This window comes from Notechis scutatus, chromosome 5, assembly GCF_049901735.1.
Source record: "Notechis scutatus isolate UNSWTSFEM ecotype Mainland chromosome 5, rNotScu1.2, whole genome shotgun sequence".
Taxonomy (NCBI): Eukaryota; Metazoa; Chordata; class Lepidosauria; order Squamata; family Elapidae; genus Notechis; species Notechis scutatus.
Window position 1 is genome coordinate 2,100,871 of NC_142013.1, and position 18,657 is coordinate 2,119,527.

At 47.7% G+C, this 18,657-nt stretch overlaps 1 protein-coding gene across 2 annotated transcripts in view; it reads left to right on the forward strand.

The window, feature by feature from the left end:
* The first annotated feature begins 367 nt into the window (after positions 1-367).
* The window catches only part of ARRB1 (arrestin beta 1), a 73,874-nt gene continuing 55,584 nt past the window's right edge, over positions 368-18,657 (forward strand). For both annotated transcript variants that reach the window (XM_087965945.1, XM_087965946.1), the window contains exon 1: positions 368-566. In XM_087965945.1, the coding sequence (XP_087822071.1) occupies positions 547-566 (20 nt within the window). In that variant the 5' untranslated portion in view covers positions 368-546. The remainder of the gene's footprint in view (positions 567-18,657) is intronic.

Below are 18,657 nucleotides of genomic sequence, written 5' to 3' on the forward strand. Positions count from 1 at the left end.
AGAAAAAGGAGAAGGAGAAAAAGGAGGAGGAAAGGAGGAGGAGGAAGAGTAGAAGGGGAAAGGAGGGGAGGGGAGTGGAAGGGGAGAAAAGGAGAAGGAGGAAGAGTAGAACGAGGGAAAGGAGGAGGAGGTAGAGGAGGAGGAGGAGAAAAGAAGGAGAAAAAGGAGGAGGAGGAAGAGTAGAAGGGGAAGGAGGAGGAGGGGGAGGAGGAGGAGGAGGTAGAGGAGGAGGAGGAGGAGAAAAAAAAGGAGGTGGAGGAAAAGGAGGAGGAGGAAGAGAAGGAGGAGGAGGCGGAGGCGGCGTAGCAACTCAGCTGCAGCGTCCAGAGCTGCTCCGATGGACAAGCCAGGTGGAGGCCAGGAGGAGGAGGAGAGGAAGCCCCAGGGAGGCCGGCAGCCTCTCCAGGGAAGCGGAGGCTGCCGCCCGCACTCTCCGCCGCCTCCAGGAACGACCCGAGCCGCCCCGACGGAGCCTCGCCCGGCCTCGTCCCGTTCCTGCAGCCGGGCTCTTCCCCGCGCCCGGCCCGGGCGAGGGCGGCCTCGGCCATGGGCGACAAAGGCACCAGGCTCAGCGGGGGTGGGGTGGTTCCAGTCTCCGCGCAGCCGGAAGCGGTTCTGACGGGTGGAGGGCTGGTGGCCCTCCTTTCCTGCGCCTGACGCGTGTCGGGATGTTCCGCGCGGAGAAGGGCCGGACGCGCCGTGTCGGGACGTTCTGACGACCTCTGGGCCGGAGAGAGGAGGAGGCTGCCTACTGCTCTTCGCCGACCCCCTCCTTTCCTGCGCCTGACGCGTGTCGGGATGTTCTGACGACCTCTGGGCCGGAGAAGGGAGGGCTGCCTACTGCTCTTCGCTGACCCCCTCCTTTCCTGCGCCTGATGCGTGTCGGGACGTTCTGACGACCTCTGGGCCGGAGAAGGAGAGGGGCTGCTTACTGCTCTTCGCCGACCACCCCTCCTTCCCTGCGCCTGACGCGTGTCGGGCCGTTCTGACGATCTCTGGGACGGAGAGGGGCTGCCTACTGCTCTTCGCCGACCCCCTCCTTCCCTGCGCCTGATGCGTGTCGGGCCGTTCTGAAGATCTCTGGGCCGGAGAAGGGAGGGGGCTGCCTTCTACTCTTCGCCGACGCCCCCCTCCCAGTCCCCTGCGCCGTCCGGGATTTATTTTGTGTGTGTGTGTGTTTAATCTGGTGGTCCTGCTGTAATCGCCCTCCCCACCCTTTGAGCTCCGTGGGGTCGATGTGTAACGTGGGAATGGGCCGCGCAGATAGATGCGTGTTTGAGGGGCGGAGGATGGGTTGGGGGGTTTCTCCCGCTGGGTTTCCTACTAAACCAACCCCTCCCCGAAGACTGTTTTTTTTTTTTTTTTTTAACCCGGTTGTGTGAATTTTCCGCAGTCTGTTTTGGAAGAAGGGACAGCGCCAGTGCTGAAAAGAGGAGAGAGAGAGAAAAGGAGGAAGTTGGGGAGGGGAAGGGAGCCCCCTCCCCGTTTAGAAACTCTCCTCCCCCATTTAGGGGAGGGAGGGAGAAACCCCCAAATAGTGGCATCTAATCTGCAATTCATTTGTGCCAACGCTGGGGGAAAATATAGCCAATTCTGCCCAAAATCAGGTTGAAAAGGGCACCAATTGGGCATGGCAAGAACCTCTACATTAAAGGTGAGTTTATGACACGAGGATACCTAAGGAACCAATATAATGAGCCTTTTGTAGCATTGAACTGCCAGTCCTTTGCTGCCTTGAAGGTAAAGACGCAGGGCATTTATTTTCCTTTTTTTCCTTTCCTTTTTTCTTTTAATATATATATAAAAAAACTTTATTAAACAAATTCTACAATTTTTTTAAAAAAAACAATGAAAAAAACATATTTCCATTCATTGCAGCATATTTGCAAGGAGCGTTCCCGTATTTGGGCATCTTCTTAAGGATATAGAATATTACTAAAATATTGTTTCTGTAAATATAGGTATATATATATATATATATATATATATATATATATATATATATATATATATATATATATATATATATATATATATATATATATATATATGCTTAGAACAAGGGAAAACGTCATAGAGTTATGGATAACAAAGTTATGGATGTTATTAACCAATGTAAACATGGTTACCATATCGTTGCAAAATGTGGAGATTTATTTTTTAATTGTTGAAACGTTGAATAAATAAATTTCTAAAAAAAAAAAAAAAAAGAATAGTACTAAACATTATGACCATTATTTAACCTTTAATTTGTCGTGTTTTCATATATTTACGTAGTTATTTGCATATTTATACATAAATGTACATAGTTGTGTCTATTCCTCCCAAATTATTTCATCACGCCATATAACCTTGATGGGATAATTTAGAAAAAAGGTTTTAGAGTGTGCAGAAATGGATGGAAATGAAGGAGAGAGAAGCGAGAAGGAGGCAGAGTGCTGCAAATTTATGGAATTTATGGTATAATTGGCTGCAAGGTAGACACAATATAGAGAGATGAAATGAAAGGGAGGCCATTTTTCATCCCACACCCCCGCCGTAAAAAAAAAAATATTAAAATTGGGAGGGGGAGATACTCATTGCCCCCTCCCCATCTTTCTGCGCTGTACGATTTTCCCCCTTGAAGCACCTTTTCCTAAATTTTGCAAAATGGAGCCTCCCCATTTAGAGGCACTCTACCGGACACTGAGGACTAGCAGCGCTGAATTGGCAAGAGGCAAAGCTGCAGCTTGGAGCTTGGCTTTCCCGTAAAATTGGGGAGGGGAGAGGAGGGGCACGGTTGGCCAAGGCTGCCCAGAAGGAGGTGGGAAGGCTGGGTTGTTGATCCCGCCTCCTTTCCCCCCACCCCCATCAAGACTGGCAGGGGATGCTGGGAACTGTAGTTCCGTACAGGTGAAGGCCCACTAATAATCCATGTGGCCCCTGGCTTCTTTGGGTGGGTGTTTGCTGGTGGTCATATTTTTATATATATTTGTGGATGGATGGATAGAGAGAGAGAAAGAGAGAGAGATGAGAGAGAGATAGATAGATAGATAGAGATAGATAGGCAGAAAGACAGACAGACAGACAGGGATAGATAGATATAGACGTAGGGATAGAGAGAGAGATAGATAGATAGATAGATAGATAGATAGATAGATAGATAGATAGATAGATGATAGATAGATAGATAGATAGATAGATAGATAGATAGATAGATAGATAGATGATAGAGATAGATAGAGATGATAGATAGATAGATAGATAGATAGATAGATAGATAGATAGATAGATAGATAGATAGATAGATGATAGAAAGATAGATAAAGAGAGAGAGAGAGAGATATTCCTACAATGGCACGGTGAGGTAGGCCAGGTGGTGGGAGTGGCCAAATGTCTCCAGTCATAATCCACCATGTTGTCTTTGCTGTTAACCCAGTTTAACAGGGATTGATGGTTAATCTGAGGTGTTTAAATGGGGGGCCTGGACTTCTGCAATTCCAGAAATCCCATTTGCTAGTAGGTTTAGCGCAGTATTTCTCATGTTTTAAGATGGGTGGACTTCAACTCCCACAATTCTCCTGCTGGCTAGGGAATTCTGGGAATTGAAGTCCGCCCATCTTTAAACGGCCAGGGGTGAGAAAGCGCTGGGTTAGCGTGTTGTGCGAACCTCTGCGAGATCACCGAGAGGATGGAAAGAGACCACACATCTGATGTATGAAAAAAAAAAGGGGGGGCGCTTCATTGACCTGGTAAATCAGGTGAAATCCCCAAATAACCCAAGCAGGTTCCTAGTCCTCATTGTCTTACATTATTATCACACCATCGTCACCAATCCTTGCATTTTTGTTTTTTAAAACCAACAAGTTGCAAGGCCGAGAGTGTGCTTAGGTCAGGCACCGCAGCCTCTTAGAATCGTAGCGGTCAGAAGGGAACCCGGAGGTCATCTAGTCCAGGCCCCAGGGCTGTAATAAAAGCGATAACGGCACCCATTCACCAAGTTGTTGTTGCGCGAATGGTATTGTTTTGACGTGATTTGTAGAGATTCCCTTGCTCCTCCCCCAGGGACTGCCCCCAAAATATTTCCATTTGGTGCGTAGGGGGGTTAGGGAAGGATGAGTGGACTGGAGGGGGGGGCGAAAGGAGGGGATCCTGCATTCGAATCATGCTGTCCAGGTTTCAGAGCACATGCAAACATCTGCAGGGGAGATTTCCTTGAGAAATTAAGCGAAGACTTTACAGATGGATGGATCTGGTTTTGCCAGGGAGGTGGGGGTGTTGTTGTTTTTTGCAAAAGGTCTTTTGGGAAAGAGCGTCTCTAGCAAAGTGTTGTGCTGGAGTTGCCGTTGTGTAGCAAGGTTAAATTAGAGGGTCCCTCCCTCTCCCCAACAGAACGTCCCCTCCCCCAGATAAGCGTTGGCTCTTCGAATCCTCACCCTGACCCGCCTGGGGTGTTACGAAAGCAGCAGCGTTGTTCTGGCTTTGCAGAGAAAAAACGTGGTTGCGTGGCTCTTTCTCTGGATGGAGAGTCAAGGTGGTTTTGTCCTGGTTCCCTCAACAAGACAATAAACCTGGTTAAAATAAAATTTAAAGGACGGGTGTGCTAAGTGGGTCGAGTTGGAGTCCGGGAAAATTTCCTCCTTCCTTCTCTCCATTTCTCCTTCTTTCCTTACTTCCTTGCCCCTCCCTCCCTCTACCCCTTTCCTTCTCTCCATTTCTCCTTCCTTCCCTCCCTTCTTTCCATCCCTCCCTCTCCCCTTCTCCTTCCTGCCTTCTTTCCTTTTGTTCCTTCTTCCTTCCTTCCTTCCTTTCCCCCTCTCCTTCTGTTCTTTCATTTCCTTCCCTCCCTTCTTTCTTTCCTGTGTTGCCTCCCCTCCCCCTTTCTCCTTCTTTCCTTCCTTCCTTCTCTTTTCCCTCCCTCCCTTCTTCCTCCCTCCCTCTCTCTGTTTCCTTCCTTCCTTCTTTTCTCTTTCTTTCTCCGTTTCTTTCTTTTGTCTCTCTGTCATCTTCTTTTTCTCTTTCTCATCTGTATATCCATCTGTCTGTGTCTGTCTGTCTGTTCACCTAATCCACCTATTTATCCTCTTATTTCTTTCTCTCACCCCTCCCTCCTTCCTCCTTTCTTCTTCCCTTCCTTCTTCCCTTCCCTTCCTTCTTCCCTCTTCCCCTTCCCTCCTTCCTTCTCTTCCTTCCTTCTTCCTTTCACTTCCCCTTCCTTCTTCCCTTCCTTTCTTTTTCCTTCTTCCCTTCCTTCCTTCTTCCCTTCCCTTCCTTCTTCCCTTCTCCACCTTCCTTCCTTCTTCCCTTCCTTTCTTTTTCCTTATTCCCTTCCTTCCTTCTTCCCTTCCTTCTTCCCTTCCCTTCCTTCTTCCTTCTTCCCTTCTCCACCTTCCTTCTTCCCTTCCTTCTTCCCTTCCTTTCTTTTTCCTTCCTTCCTTCCTTCCTTCCTTCCTTCCTTCCTTCCTTCCTTCCTTCCTTCCTTCCTTCCTTCCTTCCTTCCTTCCTTCCTTTCCTTCTTCCCTTCCCTTCCTTCTTCCTTCTTCCCTTCTCCTTCCTTCCTTCCTTCCTTCCTTTCCTTCTTCCCTTCCCTTCCTTCCTTCCAACCAAGGCTGAGAAAAACCATCGAATGCAGGACGAGGAGAAGGAGGAGGAGGAGGAGGAGGGCTCCGTGTGTCTCCTGCAGATCCCCTTTTAAACCCTGCTTGCACCCAGGGGGAAACCAAAGGCCAGTCAGATGGGCTGGCTGGAAGAGCCCCTCCTGCTTTTCTGCCTGGTTGGAGGGGGCTTCGGAGGCTGGTTGGAGGAGGCCACGAGAGACGCCTCCCGCCTTCTCTCGCTCATCCCCCACCCCCACCCCCGGTCTTTCGCTTCCTGGTCGACCATAATGTACCACCACCTCCTCCTCCTCCTCCTCCTTCTCCTCATCCTCATCCTTTCCTGAGCATCCATTTTATCTTCCGGAGTTCAGCCTCTGTTTTGCTTCCTTCTGTATGATCTGGGTCAAACGGATCTTTCTCTAAAGGAGCATCCCGTGCAAAGCAGGACGACCCAGGGATAAATTGGGGAGGGGGAGGGAGAGGGGGAAGAAGGAAGGAAAGGAAGATGGAGAAAGGTACAAAGGGGGGAAAAACTGGGAGGGAGGGAAGGAAAGAAGGAAGGATGGACGGATGGAAGGAAAGAAGGAAGACGGAGAAAGGTGCAAAGGGAGAAAGAAAAATATGAGCGAGAGGAAGAAGGAAAGGGAGGGAGGGAGAGAGGAAGGAAGGAAGGTGGAGAAAGTACAACGGAGAAAGAAAGGAAGGAAGGAAAGAAGGAAGGAAGGAAGGAAGATGGAGAAAGGTACAAAGGGAGAAAGAAAAATATGAGAGAAGGAAGAGGAAGGGAAGGAAAGAAGGAAGATGGAGAAAGGTACAAAGGGAGAAAGGAAAATATGAGAGAGGAAGGAAGGAAGGAAGGAAGGAAGGAAGGAAGGAAGGAAGGAAGGAAGGAAGGAAGGAAGGAAGGAAGGAAGATGGAGAAAGGCACAAAGGGAGAAAGAAAAAGCTGGGAGGATTCTGGCTGGGGGATTCTGGGAGTTGAAGTCCACGCATCTTCAAATGGCCATGGTGGAGAAACGCCCTGCGTTCTATTCTTACCTGGAGAGCCGGAAGAAGGAATAACTTTTGCAACCTGCAGAAGCCCCCCCCCCCCAAAAAAAAACCTAGTCAGGAAATATTTTTTCCTTTGAAGACGTTCGAATCTCCAGGACCAGATGCCGCATCTGGAAAACGGGGGGGGGGGGACTTGGTCATCTGGGGTCATCTGTCTTCTCTTTGGGAAATGGCAGAGAATTGGGGGCTCTGCCAGATGACCGTAGGGGCAGGCAAGGCCCCTATTTGGAAGGAGGCGAAAAAGGAAGATTGAGCAGGCCGCAGATCGGAGGAGTCTGACGTGAATTCCGGGCAAAGTCTCAAATCCTCATCCTCTCCTTTCAACTCTGAGCTGCAAATATTCTCCTTTATTGATGTCCAGAGATTAATTTCTAAGCACTTGGCAAACAGGGTGGGAATTACCAGAAGTCCATGTAGATTTGTCAAGGAAGAATTCTTGCCAGGGTAACCTTTATTTCTCTTTTTTTCTTTTCTTTTTCTTTTGATTCGGTCATTCCCTTAAGAGATCGCAGGAAAAATGCAGACATAATATATCCAGGGGTGGGATTCTACCCAGTCGGATCGGTTCTATAGAACCGGTTGTTACAATTCTGCCCAGTTTGGAGAACCGGCAAATCACGCCACTGGCTGGCCCCTCCCCGCCCCTTCCCTGCCCACTCACTCCTTACCTGACATGCATGCCATCAAACATGGCTACTGGGTTGCTATTTTTTTCCTTTTTTCCCCCCTGACCATCAACTGTTCTTCTGTGCCGGGAGATTTAGATTAGCTAGAAAGCAGAAAATGGTTGGATTTCTTGCTTTCTAGCTAATCTAAAAGCAGAGCTGGACCTTCCTTAGGACCAAAGCTTCTATTTTTCAGTGCAGACTCAGGTAGCAGATGGCAGAAAGGTAGATCTCTGAGTGAATCTCTGATTCTGCGAGCAACTCAATCTGCCTGCCTGCTTTGCCTGATTTTGGGTAAAAGTTGCTCTTTCTTTTTTATAAAAAAATTCAATATTTACGTACATGGTGTGTTGTGAGTTAATTTTATGAGTTTGCTTGCAAGCAAATTTTATGTGGCAGACTCAGCTAGCTGATGGCAGATAGATAGATCTCTGAATGAATCTGTGATTCTGTGAGCAACTCAATCTGCCTGCCTGCTTTGCCTGCTTTTGGGTAAAAGTTGCTCTTTTTTAAAATAAAAAATTCAATATTTACATAAATATTTATAATATTTACATATGAGCCATGCCCAGCCAGACACATGACCACCAAGTCACACCCACAAATTAGACCACACCCACAGAACCAGTTGTTAAGAAATTTGAATCCCATCCCTGAATGTATCTTGATTGTAAACAACGCTTCTCTAAAAATCCTTTTGATGGCTTTGGTAGGAGCTGAATGACTTGAATCGTTCAAGGGATGCCCGAAAAAGGAGATTCAAAGAATGCTCATTGGTGATCGCTCGAATTAGAGGGAATCCTCATCAAATTGGAGAATAATATGTCCTCTGTAGAGGAGCTATATACAGGATTACAGAGTTGGAAGGGACCTTAGAGGTCTTCTAGTCCAACCCGCTGGCCAAGCAAGAAGCCCTATAATATTTCTGACAAATGGTTGTTCGAACTCTTCTTTAAGAAAACCTCCAGTGGTGGAGATTGACAATGGTTTGTGTCAGGACTGTTACAAAAAGAAGTGACTTATGACCGTTTTTCACATTTGACGACCGTGGCAGCATCTCAGTGGTCACGTGATCAAAACTCAGTTGTTTGGCAACGTATTTATGACGGCTGGAGTGTCCCAGACTTGTCAACAAGAACGCGGATTCCCTTAACAGCTGCAGTGAGAAAGGTCGCAATGTGAGGTAGGGGTGGCGGGGCAAAACTCACTTAATAATTATTTCACTTAGCAACAGAAAAGTTGCGCTCAATTGTGGTTGTACATCAAAGATTACCTGTAGAATTGAGGAAAGACAGGTAAAGTGAACAGGGACTTATGGTGGGATGGATGGATGGATGGATAGATGGAGGGATGGGTGGAGGATGGATAGATGGAGGGATGGGTGGAGGATGGATAGATGGATAGATAACCATGGATGGATAGATCATCAGAGTTGGAAGGGACCTTGTAGGTCATCTAGTCCAATCCCCCCGCCCAAGCGGGAGACCCTACACCATTTCTGACAGGTGGCAGTCCAATCTCTTCTTGATGGGTGGATGATAAGTGGATAGGTGGATAGATGGATGGAGGATGGAGGATGGATGGAGCATAGATAGATAGATGGAGGATGGAGAATGGATGATGGATGGATGGATGGATGGATGATGGAAGGATGGATAGATGGATAGATAGGTGGATGATAGGTGGATAGATGGATGGATGGATGGATGATGGAAGGATGGATGGATAGATGGATAGATGGATGGATAAATGGATAGATGGATGGATGGATGATGGAAGGATGGATAGATGGATGGATAGGTGGATAGATGGATGGATGGATGGATGATGGAAGGATGGATGGATAGATGGATGGATAAATGGATGGATGGATGGATGGATGGATGATGGAAGGATTGAAGGATGGATGGATAGATGGATAGATGGATAGATGGATAGATGGATGATGATAGTTAGATGAGGAGAGATGGATGGATGGATGGATGAATATTTATGTGGCATCAGATTAATGTCAACTTTTAGCAGCCAAGCAATTCTGTCCCCAAAGGTGCTCTTCAAAAGACAAATGGATTTTTTTTTTCTTTGAAAATGTTTCACTTCTCATCCAAGAAGATGAACTGAAGAAGCTTCTTGGATGAGAAGCAAAATCTTTGCCAAGAAGAAGAAAAAACCAAAGTCCAGCTGCCTTTTTGAAAAACACTTTTGGGACAACCATGACCTGGAGGATTGACAATCCATCCATCCATCCATCCATCCATCCATCCATCTTCTTGACCTCTGGTTCCTTCCACTGTTGATGGTTGGTCCTAAAAGGCAAGAAGCCAATGTTGATATCTGAATCTCTTCTCGGTGGTTTCAGCGGCGGCTTTACCAAGTGCTAGTCGGTGGCTATTTGTCCTGGGATTTGGCACCCGGTCATCCGTTCCCTGCGCTGCCCTCAGGGATGAGAGAAAGCAGATATTGGAGAGAGAGAGTGATCAATATCAGAAAAAGCATCTCAGAGAAGGTTAAGACCTCTTTCCTCATCCCAGGAGACAGGAAGCCAAACTATGAGCGATAAGAAGAAGAAGAAGAAGATGAAAGCAGTTTTTGATGGAGCCTTGAGTGACCTTCTTTGCAAGGCATGCTGGGAAAAAGCAAGACAATAATCGTATTAGGGATATTTTGGGGTTGGGGGGTTTCCTGCATTAAACCAAAGATTGGCCTTGATGGGGCAAACGGTCCCCTCCAACTGTGGAGCCCTTGGGGCTCTCTGAGCTAGGTTGTTTTCTGGCAGACGTTTGGTGACCCATTTGGGTAACATCATCAGTGTTGAGGAGTGTGGGGGTTGGTTTTGGGTTTCTATACCATAGCTGGGCCTACCAGCACGGGAGGTGGGTGGTTTTCTTCTTGGTAGTTCCTTGGTTAAGGTATCGTTTCCTGCCAGATTATTTGTCTGGAGTTAAATCCCTGCTTATCTCAGTTACAAGCTGCAAAGCAACTTACTTTATAGAAACAGGGAGAAAACCTCCCTTCCTTCTAGCATTGATGATGTTCCCTAGCTGGGTTATGAAATGCCTGCAAGAAAATAACCAAGCTCATAGAGCAACAAGGAACCCACACTCCTCCTCCTCCTCTTTCTCCTCCTCTTTCTCCTTCTCTTTCTCCTCCTTTCCTTTCTCCTTCTACTCCCTCTCTTCTCTTTCCCCTTTTCCTCCTCCTCCTTTTCTTTCTCCTTCTCCTTCTCTTTCTCCTTCTTTTTCCTCCTCCTCCTCTTCCTTTTCTTTCTCCTTCTTCTACTCTCTCTCTTCTCCTTTCTCCTTTTCCTCCTCCTTTTCTTTCTCCTTCTTCTTCTCCTTCTCCTCCTCCTCCTCCTCTTTCTCCTTCTCTTTCTCCTCCTTTCCTTTCTCCTTCTACTCTTTCTCCTTTTCCTCCTCCTTCTTTTCTTTCTCCTTCTCCTTCTTTCTCCTTCTCTTTTTCCTCCTCCTCCTCATCTTTCTCCTTCTTCTACTCCCTTTCTTCTCCTTCTCCTCCTCCTTTCTTTCTCCTTCTCCTCCTCCTCCTCCTCCTCTTTCTCCTCCTCTTTCTCCTTCTCTTTCTCCTCCTTTCCTTTCTCCTTCTACTCTTTCTCCTTTTCCTCCTCCTTCTTTTCTTTCTCCTTCTCCTTCTTTCTCCTTCTCTTTTTCCTCCTCCTCCTCATCTTTCTCCTTCTTCTACTCCGTCTCTTCTCCTTCTCCTTTTCTTTCTCCTTCTTCTTCTCCTTCTCTTTCTCCTTCTCTTTTCTCCTCCTCCTCCTCCTTTTCTTTCTCCTTCTTCTCCTATTTCTCTTACTCCTCCCCCTTCTCCTTCTCCTCCTTCTCCTTCTTCTCTAATGTCAATGTTTCCACTGATGCTCCCAAGCAAAGCAGGCACAACAGAGACAATCCAATCTCCTCACGCAAAGCTTCATTGAGTCCGTCATTTTGGCACGAATGAAAGCAAAACCACATCTAGCTATTTCCCACGCAAACCCAGAGAGTTGAGGTATAGCTTCTCCCTCCCACTGTCTGGCCAGGTCACCTTGTCCGATTGTGTTCCTCACACGTTGTCGTGAGAAAGTCTTTCTGGCTCCGGCAAACACCTGTTGACGTGTCCTTGGTTCCCATGGCTGTTGTCTCATTGCCGGGAGTGTTACATCCCAGTCTGTCTCTCCCTCCCCCACTCGGGTTGGTGGCAAGCTGAGAATACAAAATGGCTGAAACAGCAAAGCAAATTTTGAAGCTTGGCACTCCTCCTCTTCCTCCTTCTCTTCCTCCTCCTCCTCCTTCTCCTCCTTGTTCTCTTTCTCCTTCTTTTCCTCCTTTCCACACTCTCTTCTAACATTGATGAAGTTCCCTTGCTGGGTCATGAAATGTCTGCAAGAAAACAACCTAGCTCAGAGAATACTAAGGACCCCACAGTCCTTCCCTTCCTTCTCCTCCTCCTCCTCTTCCCCCCTCCTCCTCTTCCCATTCCTCTTCCACTCAGCAAACCCCACTCGCTTGTAGCACTGATGTTGTTACCTAGTTGGGTCGTGAAATGTTTGCAAGACATAACCTACCTCAAAGAGTACCAAGAACCTCACAGTCCTCCTCCTCTCCACAACCCACCCTGTCCCTTCCTTCCTTCATCTTCTCCTCCCTCCCTCCCTCTCCTCCCCCTTCCTTCCTTCAATCCTCCCTCCTCCTTCCTTCTAGCCCTGATGATGTTCCCTAGCTGGATCATGAAACATCAGCAACAAAAAGAACCCAACTCAGACAGCACCAAGGACTCCAGAATCCTCCTCCTCCTCCTCCTCCTCCTCCTCCTCCTCCTCCTCCTCCTCCTCCATCATTCGCTGTGATAAGCACAAGTCTTGCCAAACTGTGCGAGACTTGCCAAAAGATAACAGACAAGAAATAATTTGCAAAACAAGAATCCTCAAATACATTCCAGGATACTGGAATGTCCACGAGGCTGAGTTTCAAAACATCTTTGCTTCCTGCAAAGAACGTTCGCTGCAAAGCTGCCTTTTATCTTCTTGAAGGAGGGGGCCATTCCCTTGCAGCCTTACTCCCGCGTCGCCCGTGCTGTTGTAACTGCTCTTTCCTGCGAGCAATCGGATGTGCACTTGGCACAGGCTCCTCGGGAACCTCCTCATCGTTGCTGCCAGCCCCCCACAATCTCTGAAGGCAGCAGTCCACTCCCTGATGGTCCTGGCCCCTCACCTGAGTCCTCGCTCTCTTCCGCCGTCCACACCTGCTGCCGGCTAACCACAACAACGGGCCACCTGGGTTGGAAAGCAGGAATTGGGCTTTAGCGGTATCTTTGGAAGTGGGGAATTGCCAAGCATTTAGCAGATCATGCCTGAAGCATTGGCCTCTTGGGACGATTATATTACCTATGGATCTGTTTTCGCTGACCTTGCAAGTCCTCCTTGCTTAAAAGCCTTTCCAAATCTACAAAGCACGGGATTAACGCTGGCCTTTTATTTTTAAGTTTATTTTTTTTTCCGCTCCTCTTCTTTACCCCTTAGAGCCCTTAGCGAGTAAATGCTTTCTGCAGGCTGCAATTTCAGAAATGGATGTACAGTGAATGACTGCCAGAAACGGATGGCAGTCCTCAGCTTACAACGGTTCACTTACTGACCGTTCAGACTGACAAGAGCACTGGAAAAAAAGGGGACTCACACCTGTTTTTCACACTTATGTCCAGGGGTGGTATTCAACCGGCGTAACAACCGGTTCAGTGAGCATGTGAACAGTATTTTAAAAAAACCCACCATTTTCAGCTCTAAAATTTACTATCTGTTGCAGCCCCAGTGAGTAAAACAGTGGAGGTGCAGCAGCTGAGCTGCAAAACACAGAAATATAGGATCTAATCCCCAGAACAATCGGTTCTCCGGAACCAGTACAAACCAGCTGAATCCCACCCCTGCTTAAGTCCCTTTGCAGAATCTGTGAGAGGGATCTTGGAGTCTTATGGACAATCAGCTAAATAGGAGCCAGCCGTGTGCAGCAGCAGCCAAAAAAAGCCAATGCAATCCTAAATTGCATTAATATACAATCGAGATCAAGGGAGGTCCTAATACCACTCTGTAAAGTCTTAATAAGACCACACCTGGAGTCCTGCATCCAGTTTTGGTCACCACATTATTAAAAAAAGAGGTTGAGACTCTAGAAAAAGTGCAGAGAAGAACAACCAGGATGATTTTAGGGGACTGGAGGCTAAAACATACAATGGACGGTTGCAGGAACTGGGCCTGGCTAGTCTAGGGAAGAGAAAGACCAGGGGAGACAGGAGAGCAGCCTTCCAATATTTGAAGGAGGGGCTGCTCCAAAGAGGAGGAAGGGGTCAAGCTATTCTCCAAAGCCCCCGAAGGCCAGACAAGGAACAATGGATGGAAACTGACCAAGGAGGGATTCAACCTGGAAATAAGGAGAAACTTTCCGACAGTGAGAACTATGAACCAATGGAACAGAAGTTGCCTTCAGAAGTTGTGGGAGCTTCATCCCTGGAAGCTTCCAAGAAGAGACTGGACTGCCATCGGTCAGAAATGGTGTAGGATCTCCTGCTTGGGTGGGGGTTGAACTAGATGATCTACAAGGTCCCTTCCAACTCTGATTATCTGTTAAATCTTCATGGTCAGGTGATCCAGATCCAGACGCTTGGCAAACCTGACTCAGATTTATGACGGGGTTGCAGGGTGGGGGGGGCATGCGATTCCCCTTCGGCGACCTTCCGACAAGCAAAGTCAGTGGGGGAAGAAAACCAGATTCACTTAATGACTGGGCGACTAATTTAAGAACTGCACGGATTCATTGAACGACATTGGAAAGGAAGTTTGTTAGATGGGGCAACAGTCGCTCGTCTCACTTAGCAACAGAAATCTGAGGCTCAGTGCTGGTCGTAAGTCAAGGACTGTCTGTAAAATAATTGAAGTCACATTGTAGCCACAGGTGCAGGCGCTCCTGCCAGACGGAATTTCCATTGGTAAGCAAGGAGTTCTAGTCCCACCTTAGGCAGGTAAGTCTGCTGGGTGACTTTGGGCCAATCACCAGGAGACGGGGAGTTCTAGTCCCGCCTTAGGCATGAAATCTGGGTGACTTTGGGCCAATCACCAGGAGACGGGGAGTTCTAGTCCTGCCTTAGGCATGAAAGCCAATTGGGTGACTTTGGGCCAATCACCAGGAGACGATGAGTTCTAGTCCCGCCTTAGGCAGATTCACTTACCGACCGTGTGACTAACTGAACAACTGCAGTGATTCACTTAGCAACAGTGGCAAGGAAGGTCATAAAAGGTCATAACGCTACAGCCTCAACTTTTACTTACAGTAGATGCCATGATAAATACCGACAGCCATCTTCACTTTGGGCCGCCTCCTGCAGATATTCCTGCATTAAAGACTAAGCCAGGATTAAGCCAAGATGGCAAACGGGTTAGGGGATTGCCGGTGTTGGGTTTAGAGCCGACCTGTGTGCAGACTGGAGGATGCGGGTTCAAACCATCCTTCCAGCTTTGCTGGGTGAGGAATTCTGGGAGTTGAAGTTTACAAGTCTTAAAAGTGGCTCAGGTTGGAGATCCTCTGCTTGCAGGGATGTGATGTGAAATGGATGCACCCCAGATTTTGGAACTGATCAATCATCAATAGAGCTGGAAGGGTCCTTGGAGGTTGTCTAGCCCAACCCCCTACTCAAGCAGGAGACCCTAGGCCTGTGGTCGCCAACCAGGGGGCCAGGGACCACTGGTGGTCCATGAGAAAATATTGGTGGTCTGCAGAGGAATGTCACCCTCAAAGCAATTAATCCAGGCTGCGTGGGAACACAAAGCTGGTGTCGCTTGCATTGTGAACAACATGAGGTAGTGAGGGGAGGGGGAAAGGGTGGAGGGGGAACTTGCCCCACTCACCCCACACACCTGGCCTGGCCACCGGGCTGCTTCTCTCCGCTTCTTCCTTCTTCTGCTTTTGGCTGCACGCAAAGAAAGCAGCCAAAGTCTCTTTCTCTCCCCCAAACTCCGCCAGAAATGAGTCTTTGGGACCCTGCAAGGCCTCCTGCTCCAAGAGGCTGCGCCGGCAAAGACTCATTTCAGGTGGAGTTTGGGGAGAGAAAGAAAGACTTCTGCTGCTCCTGCTGCTTTCCTTGCATGAAGCCAAAGTCTCTCTCTCTCTCTCTCCCGAGAACGGAGCTGGAGACGGTATCCTGCGATCCCAAATAAAGAACGATCGATCGTAGGAAAACGGGGTGGGGAATTTTCCTGCAGACCTTTTTGGAGGGATTTTCCCAGGGTCTCTGGTCCGTGGGATTTAAAATGATGACTTTGGTAGTCCCTGAGGTCCAAAAGGTTAGTAACCCCTGGACTAGACCATTTCAGACAAAGGGTTGTCCAGTCCCTTCTTTAAAAGCCTCCAGTAATGAAGGACCCACCACTTCTGAACACAAATAATAAATAAAAACTGCTCAAGGTTTCCGGGGAAGGAGAATTTCTTCTTCTTGAGTTCTGGAAAAAAAAAAAAGGATATTTGGGGCTGTTTGGCTTAAAACAAAAGCCAGCCGGAAAGGGCCGGGTTGAGACTCTGAGAATATCAAGTGTGCCAAACAATTTGCATAGGTTTATTTTGTGCAAAACAATTTGGGATAATTGGCCAGTTTTCCATGGGAGGTTTTTTGGGGGAAGGACAGCTGGGCCACTTTTGCAAAGGCTGGGAAGGAGGGGAGCTGCAAAGAATAAAAGGGGGAGAGAGAGAGAGAGTGCAGAGAGGAAGCAAGCAAGCAAGCAAGCAAGCAAGCAAGCAAGCAAAAAAGAAGGAAGGAAGGAAAGAAGGAAAGAGAGAAAACAGAAAGTAAGAAAGAAAATGGAGAGGAAGGAAGGAAGAAAAGGAAGGAAGGAAGGAAGGAAGGGAAGGAAGGAAGGAAGGAAGGAAGGAAGGAAGGAAGAAGAAAGAAAGAAAGAAAGAAAGAAAGAAAGAAAGAAAGAAAGAAAGAAAGAAAGAAAGAAAGAAAGAAAGAAAGAAAGAAAGAAAGAAAGAAAGAAAGAAAGAGGAAGGAAGGAGAAAATGAGGGAAGGAAGGAAGGAAGGAAGGAGAGGGAGAGGGAGAGGGAAAGGGAGAAAAAGGAAGGGAGGATGGAAGATAAAACCAGAGGGTGAAAGAAAAAGGAAGGAAGAGAGGGAAGGAGGAAGGAAAATGGGGAGAGGGAGGGAAGGAGGAAAGACAGGAAGGGAGGGAGCAGAGGTAGAAAAGGCGGAAGGAGGGAAGGAGCAGAGGAGAAAAGGGGGAGTGAGGGAACAAGCAGAGGAAGAAAATATGGAAGGAGGGAAAGTAGAGAAAGGACGAGTGAGAAAGGAAAGAAGGGAGAGAAAGGGAGGGAGGGAGGAATAGAGGTAGAAAAGGAGGAAGAAGGGAGAGAGCAAGGGAGCAAGCAGAGGAAGGAAATGAGGAAGGAGGGATGGAAGGAGGGAAAGTAGAGGAAGGAAGATGAGAAAGGAAAGAAGGGAGAGAGAAAGAAAGAAAGAAAGAAAGAAAGAAAGAAAGAAAGAAAGAAAGAAAGAAAGAAAGAGAGAGGAGAGAGGAAGGAAGGAAAAGGAGGGAAGGAAGGAAGGAAGGAAGGAAGGAAGGAAGGAAGGAAGGAAGGAAGGAGAGGGAGAGGGAGAGGGAGAGGGAGAGGGAGAGGGAGAAAAAGGAAGGGAGGATGGAAGATAAAACCAGAGGGTGAAAGAAAAAGGAAGAGAGGGAAGGAGGAAGGAAAATGGGGAGAGGGAGGGAAGGAAGGAAGACAGGAAGGGAGGGAGCAGAGGTAGAAAAGGCGGAAGGAGGGAAGGAGCAGAGGAGAAAAGGGGGGAGTGAGGGAACAAGCAGAGGAAGAAAATATGGAAGGAGGGAAAGTAGAGAAAGGACGAGTGAGAAAGGAAAGAAGGGAGAGAAAAGGAGGGAGGGAGGAATAGAGGTAGAAAAGGAGGAAGAAGGGAGAGAGCAAGGGAGCAAGCAGAGGAAGGAAATGAGGAAGGAGGGATGGAAGGAGGGAAAGTAGAGGAAGGAAGATGAGAAAGGAAAGAAGGGAGAGAGAGAGAAAGAAAGAAAGAAAGAAAGAAAGAAAGAAAGAAAGAAAGAAAGAAAGAAAGAAAGAAAGAAAGAAAGAAAAGGAGGGAAGGAAGGAAGGAAGGAAGGAAGGAAGGAAGGAAGGAAGGAAGGAAGGAGAGGGGGAGGGAGAAAAAGGAAGGGAGGATGGAAGATAAAACCAGAGGGTGAAAGAAAAAGGAAGGAAGAGAGGGAAGGAGGAAGGAAAATGGGGAGAGGGAGGGAAGGAAGGAAGACAGGAAGGGAGGGAGCAGAGGTAGAAAAGGCGGAAGGAGGGAAGGAGCAGAGGAGAAAAGGGGGAGTGAGGGAACAAGCAGAGGAAAAAAATATGGAAGGAGGGAAAGTAGAGAAAGGACGAGTGAGAAAGGAAAGAAGGGAGAGAAAGGGAGGGAGGGAGGAATAGAGGTAGAAAAGGAGGAAGAAGGGAGAGAGCAAGGGAGCAAGCAGAGGAAGGAAATGAGGAAGGAGGGATGGAAGGAGGGAAAGTAGAGGAAGGAAGATGAGAAAGGAAAGAAGGGAGAGAGAGAGAAAGAAAGAAAGAAAGAAAGAAAGAAAGAAAGAAAGAAAGAAAGAAAGAAAGAAAGAAAGAAAGAAAGAAAGAGAAAGAAGAGAGAGGAGAGAGGAAGGAAGGAAAAGGAGGGAAGGAAGGAAGGAAGGAAGGAAGGAAGGAAGGAAGGAGAGGGAGAGGGAGAAAAAGGAAGGGAGGATGGAAGATAAAACCAGAGGGTGAAAGAAAAAGGAAGGAAGAGAGGGAAGGAGGAGGGAAAATGGGGAGAGGGAGGGAAGGAAGGAAGACAGGAAGGGAGGGAGCAGAGGTAGAAAAGGCGGAAGGAGGGAAGGAGCAGAGGAGAAAAGGGGGAGTGAGGGAACAAGCAGAGGAAGAAAATATGGAAGGAGGGAAAGTAGAGAAAGGACGAGTGAGAAAGGAAAGAAGGGAGAGAAAGGGAGGGAGGGAGGAATAGAGGTAGAAAAGGAGGAGGAAGGGAGAGAGCAAGGGAGCAAGCAGAGGAAGGAAATGAGGAAGGAGGGATGGAAGGAGGGAAAGTAAATGAAGGAGGAAGATTAGAAGAAGAGAAAAATGAGAAAGAAAGAGAGAGAGAGAGAGAGAGAGAGAGGAAGAAAGGAAGGAGTGTCTTCTGTCTGTCCTTTTTTTCTTCATTCCTCCTCCTTGTCTCCCTCCCTCCCCTCCTCCTTTTCCTTGACCCTCCCCTTCCTTCCGAGAAACATGTGTTTTTCATCCTGTCTTCTCTTTTTGTCCCCATTTTCTTTACCCTCCGCATCGCAACTCCCATCAATTCTCGATTGTGCTGC